Raw genomic sequence first — 16,161 nt, 5'->3', positions numbered from 1 at the left:
AGGCTTCAGAGAGCACAGAATGGTCCCCGGAGTTAAATAGATCCCAGATTGTCATTAAGTATCTATGGCATTACATAATCTATTAACATACCCAAATCCTAGATGTACATCTGATGACTCCAACACACCCCTTACATAGTATGGAGATGAACCATAATTTCTGTACTGACCCCGCTCTCTAAAAGGAGGAGGTACTTAAAATAGCTTGCACGTCACTCCTGAAATTTCCATGCTACATTTCATGCTACATACTTAAACATGGTTGAAGGAAAGGAAACATACACCACTAAGTTTTCCAATAAAAATATTTAACAGGTCCTCTGGGTTACAGGCACTCTCTAGTCTTGGTTGGCTTGGCAATAAATTCAGTATATTCTTAAGTCATTTCCAAACTGCTTGGCTCTGTTCATCCTTGTAAGATTGAAGTCAGAAGGCACAGTTTTATTCTCAGGACAGTCTGGCCCATTGTTTGAGAATCATGACTTCCTCATGAGGAAAAATGATCACAGTAGCACACGACTTCCTCCTAGGTACATCCTAACTCTGAAGATGGCTAATAATGACCAGGCCTGGCTATTAAAGAAAGCAAAGTCCACTGACACTGAGTGAACAACCCGCAGGGTCTTTTCGTTCTCGGAACCTTTCTACTGGGTCTGCATCCCCGCCCGGAATTGGAAAACCGAAGGCCACGGGCCGGAAGCGCGCGTCTCCGTGGCCCCGGCGTGTCTGGAAGGAGGGATCGACCGGGCCGGCAGCGGAGGAGTGCGGGAAGATGGCGGCCTTCTCCGGTGCGTGGTGGGAAGCTGAAGGGTTACGAGCGACTCGCCTCGACCCACGAGGAGCGGGCGGAATGTTCTGTTGTGTCAGTGGATTCGGTGGGGTGGCGGGCGACCGAAGAGCTGTCGCCCTCGGGGATCTGTGCTGTGGGGCAGGGGCGGCCGGTTTAGGCCGGGCTTTTTCCCGCGGGCTTGCCCGGGAATCTTCGCTAAGCAGCTTTTCCTTCCACCTTTTTGCTTTCGTCTTTTCCACCGTGCACACTCACCTGCGCGACTCACCCGTGGCATCTGCGCTCGCGGAGTCCGGTCTTCTGCCTCTTTGACGTGGCAGTGGCTATTTTAGAACCCTTCTCTGTCTCTGATCCTGGCCAGGATGAGCAGCCGCTGAGCGTGGGGGAAGGGGACATTTGGGGCAAAGATGATATTGTCCTGTTTGGATTTATCCTCCCCCACCCCCCAGGCCTTTCCAAACAATAAAGCCACCACTAATAAAAATGGTCATCATTCGTTAAGCTGTACACTTCAAGAGTTAATATTGAATGTCAAAGCTAAAAAAGTAAATAATTTTTTCCTCATGAACAATCATTTTTGAGAATTAGTTACTTGCTTTGTGATACCAAATAGAATTTGGGATGGGGTACTGAACCCACCAGTTGATAGTTCTCGTTTTCTCAATTAACCTCTTTATGCGTCCACAATTTGGAAAGTTCCAATCAGCCTTTGATTATACTAAATATGACTTACCTCTCAATATATACACACATATGCATATATGTGTATATGTACATACATATGTACACGTAGTATAAATGAACAGATTAGATATATTATCTTTTCATCTTGTTATCTATTTAAACAACAATATTATATTATTGTTGACTATTTCCTTTTTCTCCTGTAAGAATATCAGGAATTCCAAATCTCATGCTAAAGGAGAAACCATTTCTGTTAAAGTTGCTTCTAAGAGGAATTCTCTCACTTAACACAATTTTAGCCCCAGGATCTGTCAGGAGATTGTAGGTCATTGTTTTATAGGCACACGTTTTTGGGAGAAATGCCCAAATGTCAGGACAAGACAATATTCTGATGTGAACAAAAGTAGAGTTAAAGAATTTGAACATGTATCTATTTCCCCTTAAAAAGGTTAACTGTTAAACTTTGAAAGACAAGTTTTCTGTAGAAAATATACCTAGCACATGACCAGGACATAGCCTAAACTTTGCCAAGCAATCCATGGTTGCTATTTGTAACAGTCTTGTAAGCAGCTTGTAATATTCTGTGTGTTGCATAGTTAAGACCATCATTTTTTTTTTTAAACATTTCTATCTATAGTTCTGTGTCAGGGGGACAGGGGTCTTTCTAAGCAGAGATCAGGTCAACCTGATGGAGGTGGTCCTCTCCTACCTCGTGGGGCCAGGGACTTGGTGGGTCTTCAGGTTTGGTGGCAAGTGCCCCAGAGCCACTGAGCCTGGCCCATTGCTCCCCCTTTTTCCAGTAGTTTTCATTCTAGGAGACAGACTATAACTACTTAACAGGTGTAGTACTTAGGCCAGTCAATCTTGTTGTTCATCTTTATGGCTTAATTAGTTTATCTGTGGAAGGGAAGGTTTAGTATCTACTTATGACTGAGTTCACTTGAATGATAAAATGACAAAACACTCAGGCACTTCCTATGCTGTCCGTTTATAACTAGCCTTTATGCAAAATTGTTTAAATAAACAGTGTGGCGCATGCCTTTAATCCCAGCACTCAGATCTCTGAGTTTGAGGCAGCCTGGCCTACAGATCGAATTCCAGATCGAATTTCCAGCCAGGGGAAACCCTGTCTGAAAAAGAAAGAGAGAGAGAGAGAGAGAGAGAGAGAGAGACAGAGACAGAGACAGAGACAGAGACAGAGACACAGAGAAAGACACAGAGAGAGACAGAGACAGACAGACAGACAGACACCAAAAGGACATAGCAAATCTTCACCTGACAATTTTTATTGTTCAGGTTTTCTATACTGGCACGAAACCACCCTCCCCCAATTCAGTTAACTAGAATTTGTTTTTAATGTTAAAAATAAAAACTATTTCTCAACCTTAGAGAAACAAATTCTTCCTTAAAACAATGTCTGTTACTGTGAAAACACTTCACACTCCTTGGGCTATGCAAAGCAGAGAAGGCTGAGTGGCTGTATGAGCTTAGCAAGAAAAACCCAATGTCAAGGTTGAGTATAGTAATCGATTCGGAAGCACATGGCCAGAAGTTATCTATTTCCTATATTTGGAAGTTTCTGATTTATTTAAGCTTTTTTAGTTTTTTATTGAAATATAGTATTTGTGTATAGTTACAGTGTACAGTGTGAAACTTTGGGCCTTAAATGTGTTTCATGATAGTCAATTAAGGGTAAATATCATCTTCATTGCCTTAAACTTATCTCTCTAGTGAGGAAATGTAAAAACCTCTCGAATAGTCTGAGACATACAGTGACTTATTAGCAAAAGTTTATTTATGGTTGCCATAACTGTGTGGGCTGTGTGTTTCCCTCAGATCCTAGAGGCTATAGACTAGCCAGGATATAGAACTGCTATATTATCACCCAGAAAACAGTGGGTCTAGGAACCCAACTGTCAGATTTTTGCTCCGTTCTTTTAAGAGCTAAACGAGCAGCAGTGGCTACTATGTGCTTATAACACTGTGCCAGGAGTGCCACTGTATTACCTCCCCTTTTCCTGTACCCCCACAGGTAGGTGTGACAAGTCCCATTTTCTGCAAAGAAAACAGATAGTTTTGTCCCAAGGTCTTCTATAAACAAAACCTTGGAGTGAACTTAAATCTGTTTCCAAAAGTCAGCACTCCATTAGTACAATATAAGAGCAAAACTTCAAAACGTTTCCCCAGTTCTATGAAAGCAGCTTTCAGAGAATATGATTTATTAATAGGTTTGATTATTAAAAAGACTTTTTTTTTTCCAGAAATGGGTGTTATGCCCGAGATTGCACAAGCCGTGGAGGAGATGGATTGGCTGTAAGTATAGAGAACTCAAGTGCAATTGTGAAAATATCTTTCCTAACGTGAATGGTAATTTTTATCCAATATATTTCTGTCTGGCTTAGGAAATGAAATTTGGTTCATGCTGATTCTTTAGATCATAGATTGTTTCCTTTGAACTTTTATTTCTAGCTGGAAGAAAAAGGTTATATTGCCGCATACGGTTTGTTTTGTTTTAGCTTGTTTTATAATTAGTCTAGATGATTTTCTATTTTTAACTAACTATAATTTTTCACATGTGATTCTTTTAGTCTACCCACTGATATCCAGGCAGAATCTATCCCATTGATCCTAGGAGGAGGTGATGTACTTATGGTACGTTTACATTTAATATGTGGTTGGGGGAAACATGTTCTGGAGCTGTGTGTGACGCTTAAGAATGGAATTGTTTTAACAAATTAATTTCATTCATTCATTAGCTTTGATAGCACATGCACTATGGTCAGTGTATTCTGTAGAAGCTGTGGGGATAGGCTTGGAGTGACTTTTTAGTTTTTACTGCAGGAGAATGGTGGGTGATAGCATAAAGTATATATACCTGGGATGGTGGGATAACCTGCTGTACAATGGGAAAAATACATTGAATCAGATTGGATTCTTTCTCGGATAGTTTGTGCATTTGCTGGCAGTGGTGGATATGGAAGGTTATTAGGTAGATAAAGGTTAGAATTATGGTTTTACGAATACCAATTGTATAGCAAATTGTAGTATGGTTCGTGTAGAGTTAGATACTTTTTTTTAAAATTTTGTAATTATATAGAAAACTTAGCGTATATTTAACACAGTTTAGTGGCGAGTTCTTTAGCCTTTGCCTTTTCCAGATTGGCAATGCGAGCCACAGACTTAGGACCTAGGACGTTGCCTCCCCAAATCTTATCATATCTGTCATTATAATTGGTCCTAATAGCTTCCACCAGCTTAGCCAGAGCACCCTTGTCTTCCGAGTTCACCTGTGTGAAGGCAACAGTGGTGCATGTCTTCCTGTGGACTAGCACCCCAGCCTGGCCTTTCCCTTGATGATGCAGTAGGGCACCCCCATCTTTCGACAAAGGGTAGGCAAGAAAACCACCAGCTCAGTGGGGTCTACATCATGGGCAATCACCACCAGCTGAGCCTTCTTACTCTCCACCAAGGTGGTGACGGTATTGATCCCTGCTCGGAGGACAGGCGGTCTCTTAGTTGGGATGTCCTCTTTGCCAGCAGCTTTCTATTCAGCTTGGGCCAGCAGCCTTTGCTTCTTCTCCTGCTTTGTCTCTGGCCTGTACTTGTGGGCAAGCTTAAGCAGCTGAGTCACTGTCTGCCTGTCCAGGGCCTGGGGGAACTGGCTAATGGCAGAAGGTACTGTGAGCCGCTTGTAGAGGATGGCTCTTTGCCGCTGCAGCCTGATGTAGTGGGGCCATTTGACGAAGCATGTTAGTTCTCTTCTGGGCTGGATGTCCTGCCTAATGCCAAAGTTCTTGGGCCTTTTTTCAAACAAAGGATTGACCATCTTTTTGGCCTCCTGTTTCTTGTTGATGGCAGGGGCTGGGGCCACCTTCTTCCCCTTGGCCTTCTTTCCTTTGTGCATCTTGTTCAGCTGGAGGAGACAGAAAGAAGAGGAATTGTGGGTGATAAGTAAATGGCCGTGGAGATCGTGAGAGCCGAGTTAGATACTTTTAAGACACACTAATAATTAGATTAAAATGATGAGGGCTTCACTTGGGCAGTAGTAATGGGAAAGAAAAGGAGGATACATGCTTCCTGAATTGGGAGACGTGACAAGATAGACGTGGGAGCTATCTTGAAAGTTAGCTAGTCAAGTATTAAAAGATTTCTACAAGCATTATGCTAACTTTGATCTCTTTAATTCACAATTTGAACTATAATTAATTTCCCTCCTATTTAGGCTGCAGAAACGGGAAGTGGAAAAACTGGTGTAAGTAATATATTTAAATTTTATTAAAATCTGAATTTTAAAGTATATTTGAACAGTAGCTTTTATTTTGAAATAATTAAAACATTCTCCTCTAATATGTAAGAAACGGTAGTTTACCATTATCTAGTTAGGGTTACTATTGTAATGAAACATCATGACCAAAAGCAACTTGGGAAGGAAAAGGAAAGACATATCCTGAATCACTGCCCACTGAGGGAAGCCAGTGTAGGAACTCAGACTGGTGGGATCCCGGAGGCAGGAGGTGACACAGAGGTCACAGAGTATTGCATGCAGGCTTCCTCCCTGTGGCTTTCACAGACTGCTTTTCTTTTTTATTAACAGCACCCAGGACCATCAGCTTGGGTGGTACAATGGGCTGGGCCCTCTCATAACACTAAAAAATGCCCTATCTGTCCCCGCCCCTCAGTGACTTGAGCTTATTTCAAGTTGACATAAAACTAGCCAGCACAGCCATTGAGAGTATAGATCTCTTGTTGGCCAACTGAAGCTTTATAAAGAGTATGCTTTTAGGAATATTGTTTTAAGAGATCTTACAAGAGGAGCCACATATTCTGTAATGTTTACAGGCATTTCAGAATCCTCCTAAAATAAAAAGACTGCACCTAGATGCATCCACTTTTGGCCTAGCCTTGAGGTAGTCTGACTTGTGGTATTTCCTGCTCTGTGTTCATTTTGAAGGTCCTCATTGTTTACATTCCAGCTGGCTTCTGTCAACTCTGGACTATATGATTATTATTTAGGTTTAGGTAAATGAAATGGGAGCAGCTATCTGGATAATTTATAATGTGCATGCATAGTGTTAGCCTTATCCTGCCTAATATCACTCTCTGATGACTAACACAGGAAATGTTCCTTTGACAGGCATTTAGTATTCCAGTTATCCAGATAGTGTATGAGACTCTGAAAGACCAACAGGAAGGAAAGAAAGGGAAAGCAACTATTAAAACTGGTGCTTCTGGTAATATTTATATTGATATTTTCTTTTTATAAATTAGTCATTGTCTTGGTTTGCAAGTTTGAGTTTGGGGTATGCATTTTCTTGCCCAGGTATGCAGCACAGCAGTATAGCATTGTGTCCTGAAACAGAGAAAACAAGTGACATTAGAATTAATGAACTGTCCACCCTAAAATACAAATAATGCTTCTAATGAGAAAAAAATATGATTGGAATTTACCTATAGTTGTTTTTGTGCCTTAAGCATACATAACTAAGGATGAATTGGTACATTGTACAAAAGTGGGATTTGCCTTCCTTACATGGAGGTCTCTTTTTATTGGGCTCTGATCCTAATAATCCATAATAACCATTATTATGAATAAGCTCGCATTCATTCCTTATCTTTAAGCTATGATTTTTTTCCTTACTCGGTTTCTGAATTTTATTCATCATCTTTGTTTCTGCCACACTTCTAATAAAATGTATTATGTATTTTGAAATAACTTGTTTTATTACAAAGCAGAATTGAGATAAAATAGCAGGTTTCAGTTGCATGAATTTGCTGTATCAATGTTTTTTCCTATATGAAAGTAATAGTGACACAGGATAGACTAACTTAGTAAGTGGTTGATGGACAAAGAATGTTGTTGGCCTAGTTTCAGAGAGTTTAGGAACTTTCGATAGCTATATGCCATCATTGATGAGAAATGATGCTAGAAAAGAATGCTTCTGAGATGATAGCTAAGGAGGAGGAGGATGGGTCTAAAAGTCATGTCTGATGAGAACACAGAAGCTAGATTGATAAACCTAAAGGATAGGGATAGCTGGTGACCAAAGAAATGTGGGGAGCAGGACACAGCTTACACATAATCTGCAGGGTTTTGTAACTTCAGGATTTGCTAATGTTTTGTATGAGCTAAGAAGGGAGAATCCTAAGGAACGTATTTCTCCATTCTTCATATTTAAACTGGGTAGATAGCTCTTCATCATGCATGATCTAGAAAGGATTTTTGCCTTGGACAGGAAAATGGGATAAAATGCCATTACTGTAAATTTTTATTATTCATGGACTATTAAGATATTTTAGAAAAGGAAAAATGCTAATCCCATAAAAACAAGAAGAGAAACATGTGACTTGAGAATTTCATATAGAGGACTGGGTGATGAGGTCATTTATTTCCCTTATGATTAGTTCCCCTAAGTGTTATCAGTGACAAAGATCAGTGTCCTATATACAAAGTGCTCTGAAGCAGGGAAGGGGTTAGGTCTTACTCCCAAATGGGTTAGTGGCTATCATTGACACCTTTTGATTTTCAGGTTAGTTTTGACTTTACTAAACCAGCTCTCTCTATATATGTATATTACAAAATTCACAAAGTCTTGTCAAAGCAAAGGAATTAAGATATAAAATAAAAATTTTCTGTTTCTATAAAGCTGTATATTGCATATGGTTATGTCTCTCTTTTCTTATATTAATTTGTTCAGTGCTCAACAAGTGGCAGATGAACCCATATGATAGAGGGTCTGCTTTTGGTAAGTAGATAATAATTTGATCTATTCATTGATAACTCAGAAACTTAAAAAAATGCATGCAAATACCAAGAAATTTATGACTGAGTATTATGCGTGATTTAATTAGAATATAGTTACTGAAGATAAACAGTACTGAACTAGAAGTAGACAGTAGAGTATAATGGAAATAATTCCTAGTGTGTGATAAGTTAATGTGCACATGTAAATTATTTCAGTGGAGAAAAGGAAGATTTATTCAGTAAAAGACTGGCACCATTGATGATCCATCTGGAGCAACAAAAAGTTGGCTTCAATATATAATAACTAGAAATAAGTTTCACATGTACTTGAGATTTAAGTTATCCATGTGTGTCTGTGCATATATAATATATAAAAATTTAAGTGTAGATGTATATGTATGATTAGCAAGCATAATTTAGTAAAAGAAAAAACTTTTCTAACCCAAATAGAAGACATAGAAATTAAAAAAGACAGAGTGTTTATTTTTGTTACTGTTTTATTATTTTAATTAACACATTAATTGTATAAACTAGTACAATTCACTGTGGGAGTTCCATGTGTGCAGACATTGTGTTCTAATTATATGCATTCATCACCCTTTCTTCTTGTGATCCCCTTCTTGAACTCTTGATTCTCCTGCGTCAGTATTTTCCAAGTGCTGGGCTTGCAGGTAGCTCCCTTGAGAACCTTTTTCAAAGTTTTATATTATTCATTATCACATGAGTAAGAACTTAAAATTTTTGAAAAATGAGCGAAGATGTTGGATGAAGAGGTATTTTACAAATTTCTTCTTGACCAAGTACTGAATATGACTTTGAAGCATGAATGGAGCAGAATATACAATTTCTTTCCAGCATAGACAAAAGCTAAATTTTTATTTACATAAGTATCTGACTGACTGGTGTATAATGTAAAACTTCCGTTACTTAGAGCCCTAACACTAGCCAATAGCACACACTGTTTATTTGTTTGCTTCTCCCTAGTCAGGACAACTTACGGTGTGATGATTAGGTCCCATGTCATCCCTTAGTTCCCTTGTTCACAGCACTGGAGCATGGCCTTCTAGACTAGTGTTGGCTATGAGGCTCTTATTAAAGCAAAACCCTGTAGGGTCTCTGCTCTGTAGGTTCCAGGATTTGTTGGTATGAATTCTTGTCCTAATGGTGATAGTATAGACCCTGGTTGCCAGCATAGCCAAGGAGATAGAGGGATAAAGAAGAAGAACTGTCGGGTTGGGGATTTAGCTCAGTGGTAGAGCGCTTGCAAGCGCAAGGCCCTGGGTTCGGTCCCCAGCTCCGAAAAAAAAGAAAGAAAAAAGAAGAACTGTTGTCATCTTGGAGTCAGCAAGTCTTAAACTTTGGAACATTCTAATGAGTAACGACATTATTAGAGAGACTGAATGACTTTTGTTTCACAGTGGATGGTTGGTCAAACCTGTACTGATGTCTGTTTTCGTGTGCTTGTTCTCCGATGCAGCAATTGGGTCAGATGGTCTGTGTTGTCAGAGCAGAGAAGTGAAGGAATGGCATGGGTGCAGAGCGACTAGAGGACTGCTGAAAGGTACTTGGCCAGCGTTCATGTCTGTTTACAAGTTGAAACTGTCACTGTGGGTTTCCCACAGGAGCTTTAAATAAAGACCCGAACAGTCTTAATGACACAGAAAGATCCACATTCTTCTGTCACATACAAATGTAACTCAGGAACAGTGGGAAGTTGGGACATGAGTTATCTAATGCAGTCTGTGTAAATGTTACGGAATTGTACCTTACAGGGAAGCACTACTACGAAGTATCCTGTCATGACCAAGGGCTGTGCAGAGTTGGGTGGTCCACCATGCAGGCTTCCTTAGACCTGGGTAAGTGTTTCTAAAGTAACCGAACGGTTTTATGTTTACAGGATGTTAGCATATTATTTGGGAGACAAACTAATAGGCTTCACTGTAATTTTATGGACACAAAAAGCATTTATCTGTACCTCACCTGGTTCCAGAAAAGACTTGAAATGAGTTACTGTTTGCTTCCTGTTAGCATCATAACCCAGTGTTCTGACAATGTGAAATCCGAATGTTTGGATTTTATTTCTATGAAGAGATACCGTGAGCATGGCAGCTCTTTTTTACCCCCGGGACAGGGTTTCTTTGTGTACTGTTCTGGAATATCAAGCTGGCCTCAAACTCATATGCCTGCCTATGCTTCCCAGTGCTGGGATTAAAGGTGTGGACCACCACCTCCCAGCTGATATGGCAGTTCGTACGATAAAAACATTTGATTGGGACTGGCTGCTGTGTCAGAGTCCATTATCATTATTGAGAGAAACAGAGCAACATGCGGGCAAGCGTGGTGCAGGTTGTAGATCTCAATCTGCACACAGCAGAAGGAGACTGTGTGCCTCCTTTGGGGTAGCTAAAGCATAGGAGACCTTAAAGCCCTTCCCCACCGTGACACACTTCCTCCAACAAGGTCACACCTCTTCAACTAGACCGCATCTCCTAATAGTACCACTCTATAGGGACCAAGCATTCAGACACGTGAGTCTATGGGGGCCATTCCTGATCAAACCACCACATAGGGAGAATGAGATTATGAATGAAGATTAGACTAAAATTACCATGTTTGAAACATACACTACTGCATAGATGATACAAATCGTTGAGGTTGTTAGTGATCAAGAGTGAGGCAGTGTCACTTGTGTCCATGCTATTGTATATTTGGCATAGGTTGAAAATGCCCAGATAATGCAGACCTGGGAACCACAGGGGGACTTACCTCTTGTGGCCTCCCACACTGCAATTCTTTCAATTATTTTAGTAAGTTCAGACCTTTAGTAAAGTACTTTTAATATTTAGGTACTGACAAGTTTGGATTTGGCTTCGGTGGAACAGGAAAGAAATCTCATAATAAACAATTTGATAATTATGGAGAGGTAAGCTTGGTGCTGTTTGTTTAAGCAGCACTTGTACGTCTTCTTGCATTCTTATTTATTTACGATGTGACTGAAAATGTGGAAGCGCTTCTTAAAGACACGTATTTCCAAAGATAGTTCTGATTTGGACTTGAAAAACATATTTTAAGGCTAAATAGATAGTAGTTAAAATTTTTATTAGCCCTTCTAAAGTACATTAAATTCTCTTTCTTTACCTCATTCTGATTTTGGATCTTACATCTGTGTTGTTCTTGTTTTTTAATTTGGATTATTTGAGTTACTCTGAGCCCACTTCCATAGCAACAGTCCTTACTATCATGTTGATTCTGAGAAGCCTTTCAGATATATCTGTTAGGCATGATGTATACTCGTAAATTTTTGGTGGTGTATTTTTTTTTTTTTCAGAGCTGAGGACCGAACCCAGGGTCTTGCACTTGCTCTGCAAGCCTCTACCATTGAGCTAAATCCCCAACCCCGATGGTGTATTTTTTAAGACAAGATCTTACCCTGAAAACTAGGTGCCTGGTGATCCTTCTGCCTCAGCCTCCCCCGTGCTGGGATTCCAGGAGGCAGCCACTATGTCCGCCTGTGATAGTCATTTTTGATGCCTGTCTGCCATTTAGAGAAGTGCTTTCGAAATCCCAGTGTCTGTTTTTGATTGTGTTGTCTGTGCGTTGTTAACTTCATTTCTGATCTCACTTTCTGTAAATGACATTTCACTCTCTGGGTTTTTAGGAATTCACTATGCATGATACCATTGGATGTTACTTAGACATCGATAAAGGGCACGTGAAGTTCTCTAAGAATGGTAAGCCTCTGGATCATATCAAAAAAAAGAGTCTGTGATTTGTTCTTAAGTTCTCTCCTTCTCTTCAGTCGTCTCTTCAGTAGAGCCCTCTCTGAGCACCTGTTGGAAAGCACGTATCTGCACTGCAGTTCACTCCATCCTTGCTTCCCTTTCCCTCACACTTACGACCTCCTCCTTTTTATTTGTAAATACTATGCCCGCCTCTACTCACCAGTAGGAAAGCAGCAGAGCTAACCTTTGCCCACTCCACTGCACTTGTGCTCTCATCACTTCCTAGTGCACACGGCACACAGCAAATCCACAACCAAACTACAGGAATGAAAGATGCCGGACAGGGGAGAGGACTGAAGAGAAGGAGTCATTGTTAGCTTGTGCTGAGAACTGGAGGGCATTTCAGGCAGAGGGAGGAGCAAAGTGGAAATTCAGGATGGAAATGTTGCACTGCCTTAGTTATGGGAGGAGATACATTTGACGTGTGCCCTCCTGAGCTAGAGGGAGGGACTGAAGTGTTAGCTTACTAAGGTAGGCTGTAGTGCGAGCTTCGTTTTTTATTCTGCGTAAGATGGAAACACTCTGGGGCTCTGAGGTGAGTAGTGGCATGTCTCGAACAGCCTCAGGCCAGCTGTGTTGAAAACACGAGGAGATAGGAAGTTGAAATCACCTATGGAGTATGGGTACATAAATAATAGTAAAGATCCAAGGTCTGGTTTCCTCTCGCTCAAATCTAGCTAGCTAAGGAGAATCCAGCAGAGAGAAAAGGGAAGGAGAGAACAGGGGTGCATGGACTCTGGCTATCCAGAGGAGGGAGAAGTCAGTTTGTGCCCAGTACTACTAAAGGGATTGTCAAGAGAGCAGGAATGACATTTCACTATAGGATTTGGTATCTTATGGCTGTTTTGATAGTCCAAGATGGTGGGTGAGCATGAGTCAGACCTGTAGACAACCAGATGAAGAGAAAGAAGGACAACTAAAAATGACAACTGGGGATTGTACTTCATTAGGGAGAGGAAAAATGCAAGGTAATGAATGGAGCTGTTGAATCAAGGGAGGATTATGTGTGGCTGTAATGTGGGAGTGTGTGATCCATGAGGTCTCTAGAGGTAGAGGTCTTGTAGATAGGGAGGAATAAGACACGTAGACAGGAGGAGGGAGCCCTTAGTGAAGTCAGACAGTAACTGGGTTGGCTCTAGGCAGACTACTTTATCCATGGGTTTCTTAGGGAAGAGGGTGAGAAAGCAAGGCAGGTTGGGAGATTTTGTTGTATATATGGAAAAATCTTCATTTTAATTTCTTTGGTTTTGTTTATTTGTTTTAAAGGAAAAGACCTTGGTCTGGCATTTGAAATACCTGCACACATAAAAAACCAAGCCCTCTTCCCTGCCTGTGTTTTGAAGGTAATTAGAAGTTTTGCTGTAATCTAAACTGTTTGAGTTTTCATTATTTTCATTTTACTGGGCAGTTTGCCATTAGGTTAAACATTTTTTTTCTTTTATTCAATGCTAGAATGCTGAATTGAAATTTAACTTTGGTGAAGAAGAATTTAAGTTTCCACCAAAAGATGGTTTTGTTGCTCTTTCCAAGGCCCCCGATGGTTACGTCGTCAAATCGCAGCACACAGGTATTTATTGCAGTAGAGAGGGTAGGGGTGTCTGGAATAGGACCTGGAGGGAACCTAGTGCATATATCTTCTCTTAGTGAGTCCTGTTTGCTCCCGTTCTGCTTTACTCAACCTCATTGTTTAACAGATTAATAAACTTCAGTTTGAAAACTTAACTGACGAACTATATTTGTGTCTGTTAAGGCACGTAAGCTATGTCAGTCTTGATGGCAGTGATATGCTTAGATCTGTGCTTGTGAAATGCCATAGCTGCATGCTAAGTGCTCCCTGGATGGTTTAGTCTTTACACAGCACTCTGAGGGAGAACTCTTCGTTCTGAGACCTGAGGAATAAGATGTGCCTGGTCTTTGCTACTTGTACGCTCTTCTTTTTTCCATTCTTTATACACCCCACCCGTTTTTCCCCTTAACACTAGATATGAATAAAAGAAGGATAGAGGGGAGAGAGAGATCACTGAATCTAATTTCCTCAAGGATCAATAACCACCTACACACCCACCCAACCTCTTGGGGCACTCTAATTTATGTACCCTCTGAAAAGTTCCTAGAATTCCAAATGTCACATGATCACAGGAATTATCTGCAGCTGGTAAAACCATGCCTCTGCTAGAGCACAAAGCAAATCATAGCCACTGAGGACAGTCCAAAGCAGCCCCACATTCCTATACCTGGGATTAAAATGAAAGCACATTATTATAAAATTTCTGTGTTTTTTAAAGAAACTAAAATTCCAGAATTCTCACTAAAATCAGGATCTGAAGTAATTTGGCAAAACAGATATCAGGTAGAACTGAATTTAGATCCAGTTCAAAGCCTGACTTGCAAGCTTACACCGTTTTCTATATTCTTGCCTGGTATAGTTAGTTCACCCAGCTGAAGTACATTATTCTTTTGGCTTGTCACAAAGGAAGTCAATTATTATTACAGCTGTAATATACTCATCCCAACTAGTCTTAAAGAATCCCAAGTTATTTTAGGAATTTCATCTTTATTTTGTTAGATTGTCTTCTGTATTTTACAATTATTAGGTTCTGGAACATTAGCACTTATGTTTTCAACTGATGGCATTTTTAGGTGTGTTTTCCATGACCTGTAATCTTTTCTGTTCACCTAAGGTAATGCACAGGTGTCACAAACAAAATTTCTCCCTAATGCTCCAAAAGCTCTTATTGTGGAACCCTCCAGAGAGTTAGCTGAGCAAACCTTGAACAACGTGAAACAGTTTAAGAAGTACATCGATAATCCTAAATTGCGGTAAGCCTGCCTTCTGTGCGCAAATGTGTATTGTCTGTAAGTTTAAAGTGTTCTGGAAGAATGCGACAGGGAGAAACGAGGAGTTGGTGTAATACATAAAACTTGAACTGTGTAGTAACAGTGTTTCCATTCTAACTTTCTCTCTTTGGGCAGAGCTTGATTTAATTCAGCATAAAATTAATTTCTTCACTGCATGGAAAACGTGCAGCTCTGTGTAGGTATTGGCTAACCTAACCTGAGAGTTGACTGTAAGACTCCCACAGGGGTCATCCTCTCCATCTTGAGCATCCCGTGGAGGGAAACCATCAGTTCTGAGTAGACTTTCTCTGTTCCTTTATTTCTTTTGTGAGACAGGATTTTACTGACCTCAGATTCACCATCTTCCTGCCTCCTGAGTACTGAGATTATGAGTGTGAGCCACCACGTTTAGCTAGGAATCACTTTCAATTTGTGAAAAGCCAGATTCTGCAAGTAGACTATTTTGTGGATTTCATGCTTGATTTTTTTTTTTGTTACTTTTAATTAATTTTTTTATTGGAGCAATTTGGGCTATAAAATTCACTTCTTAGAAATGTACATTTAGGTGGTATTTAGTATGTATACAATATTATGTGACTGTTACCACCTTCTTAATGCTAGAAAGTTTGAAGTTCTGGTGATAATAGTGGTCTCACAAGTTTAGCGAACTGACTTAGATATAAATTACAGTTTGCAAACTAATCCTTAATTGTTTTGAGTGGATTGTTGCGTGTTACTCATTTGACAGATACTAAATACCCTGTCTTGTAAAATCTAGGCCTGGGTCGAGAATGGCTCCAGTAGTGAGTTACCCTCCCTTTCACAGAATTCATTATGGAATGGTGGGATAGTGTGGAAGGGGGAGAGATAAGAAAACTACTGTGAGAAGTGACTTGAACATGAGAAAAAGGAGCGATGACAGAGACCCTGCTTAGTATAAGAGTCTGAGATCTTCAGAGGAATGGTTTTGGAAACAGGCAAAATGCTTGTGTGGCTTGATTCATTGCTATCATTATCTATTAAAACTAGTGTGCTGCAGACAGAGGCTGCAAGGGGAGATGGATGATAAAAAACGGTTTACTGGTGAAGATGGTAAAATCATGGGTTGCTAATTTAGTATTTAATACATCTAAGTTCTTACCTTACTTAGAAGCCCTAGTCTGTCATTGAGACAAACTTAGCTATTCTACACAGTGAGTTTGAGGCCAGCAATGACTGTGTAATGAGATCCTGTTTCAAAAAAAGGGAGCGGGGGAGCAGCTGGAGAGATGCCTCAGTGGTCGGTCAAAAGCATTGACTGCTCTTCCAGAGGACTTAGGTTCAATGTG

The 16,161-nt window shown here is 40.3% G+C and overlaps 1 protein-coding gene across 1 annotated transcript in view; it reads left to right on the top strand.

The window, feature by feature from the left end:
- Nucleotides 1-671: 671 nt before the first annotated feature.
- The window catches only part of Ddx1 (DEAD-box helicase 1), a 30,967-nt gene continuing 15,477 nt past the window's right edge, over nucleotides 672-16,161 (top strand). The window contains exons 1-13 of the mRNA XM_032907487.1: nucleotides 672-788; nucleotides 3,733-3,784; nucleotides 4,060-4,123; nucleotides 5,694-5,723; nucleotides 6,606-6,702; nucleotides 8,167-8,214; nucleotides 9,691-9,774; nucleotides 9,986-10,069; nucleotides 11,060-11,136; nucleotides 11,872-11,944; nucleotides 13,262-13,338; nucleotides 13,448-13,562; nucleotides 14,677-14,815. Coding sequence (XP_032763378.1) covers nucleotides 773-788; nucleotides 3,733-3,784; nucleotides 4,060-4,123; nucleotides 5,694-5,723; nucleotides 6,606-6,702; nucleotides 8,167-8,214; nucleotides 9,691-9,774; nucleotides 9,986-10,069; nucleotides 11,060-11,136; nucleotides 11,872-11,944; nucleotides 13,262-13,338; nucleotides 13,448-13,562; nucleotides 14,677-14,815 — 956 coding nt within the window. The 5' untranslated portion in view covers nucleotides 672-772. The remainder of the gene's footprint in view (nucleotides 789-3,732; nucleotides 3,785-4,059; nucleotides 4,124-5,693; nucleotides 5,724-6,605; nucleotides 6,703-8,166; nucleotides 8,215-9,690; nucleotides 9,775-9,985; nucleotides 10,070-11,059; nucleotides 11,137-11,871; nucleotides 11,945-13,261; nucleotides 13,339-13,447; nucleotides 13,563-14,676; nucleotides 14,816-16,161) is intronic.

The sequence above is a fragment of the Rattus rattus genome, chromosome 7 (genome assembly GCF_011064425.1).
Source record: "Rattus rattus isolate New Zealand chromosome 7, Rrattus_CSIRO_v1, whole genome shotgun sequence".
Taxonomy (NCBI): Eukaryota; Metazoa; Chordata; class Mammalia; order Rodentia; family Muridae; genus Rattus; species Rattus rattus.
This window is presented reverse-complemented; position numbering and strand designations above follow the sequence as displayed.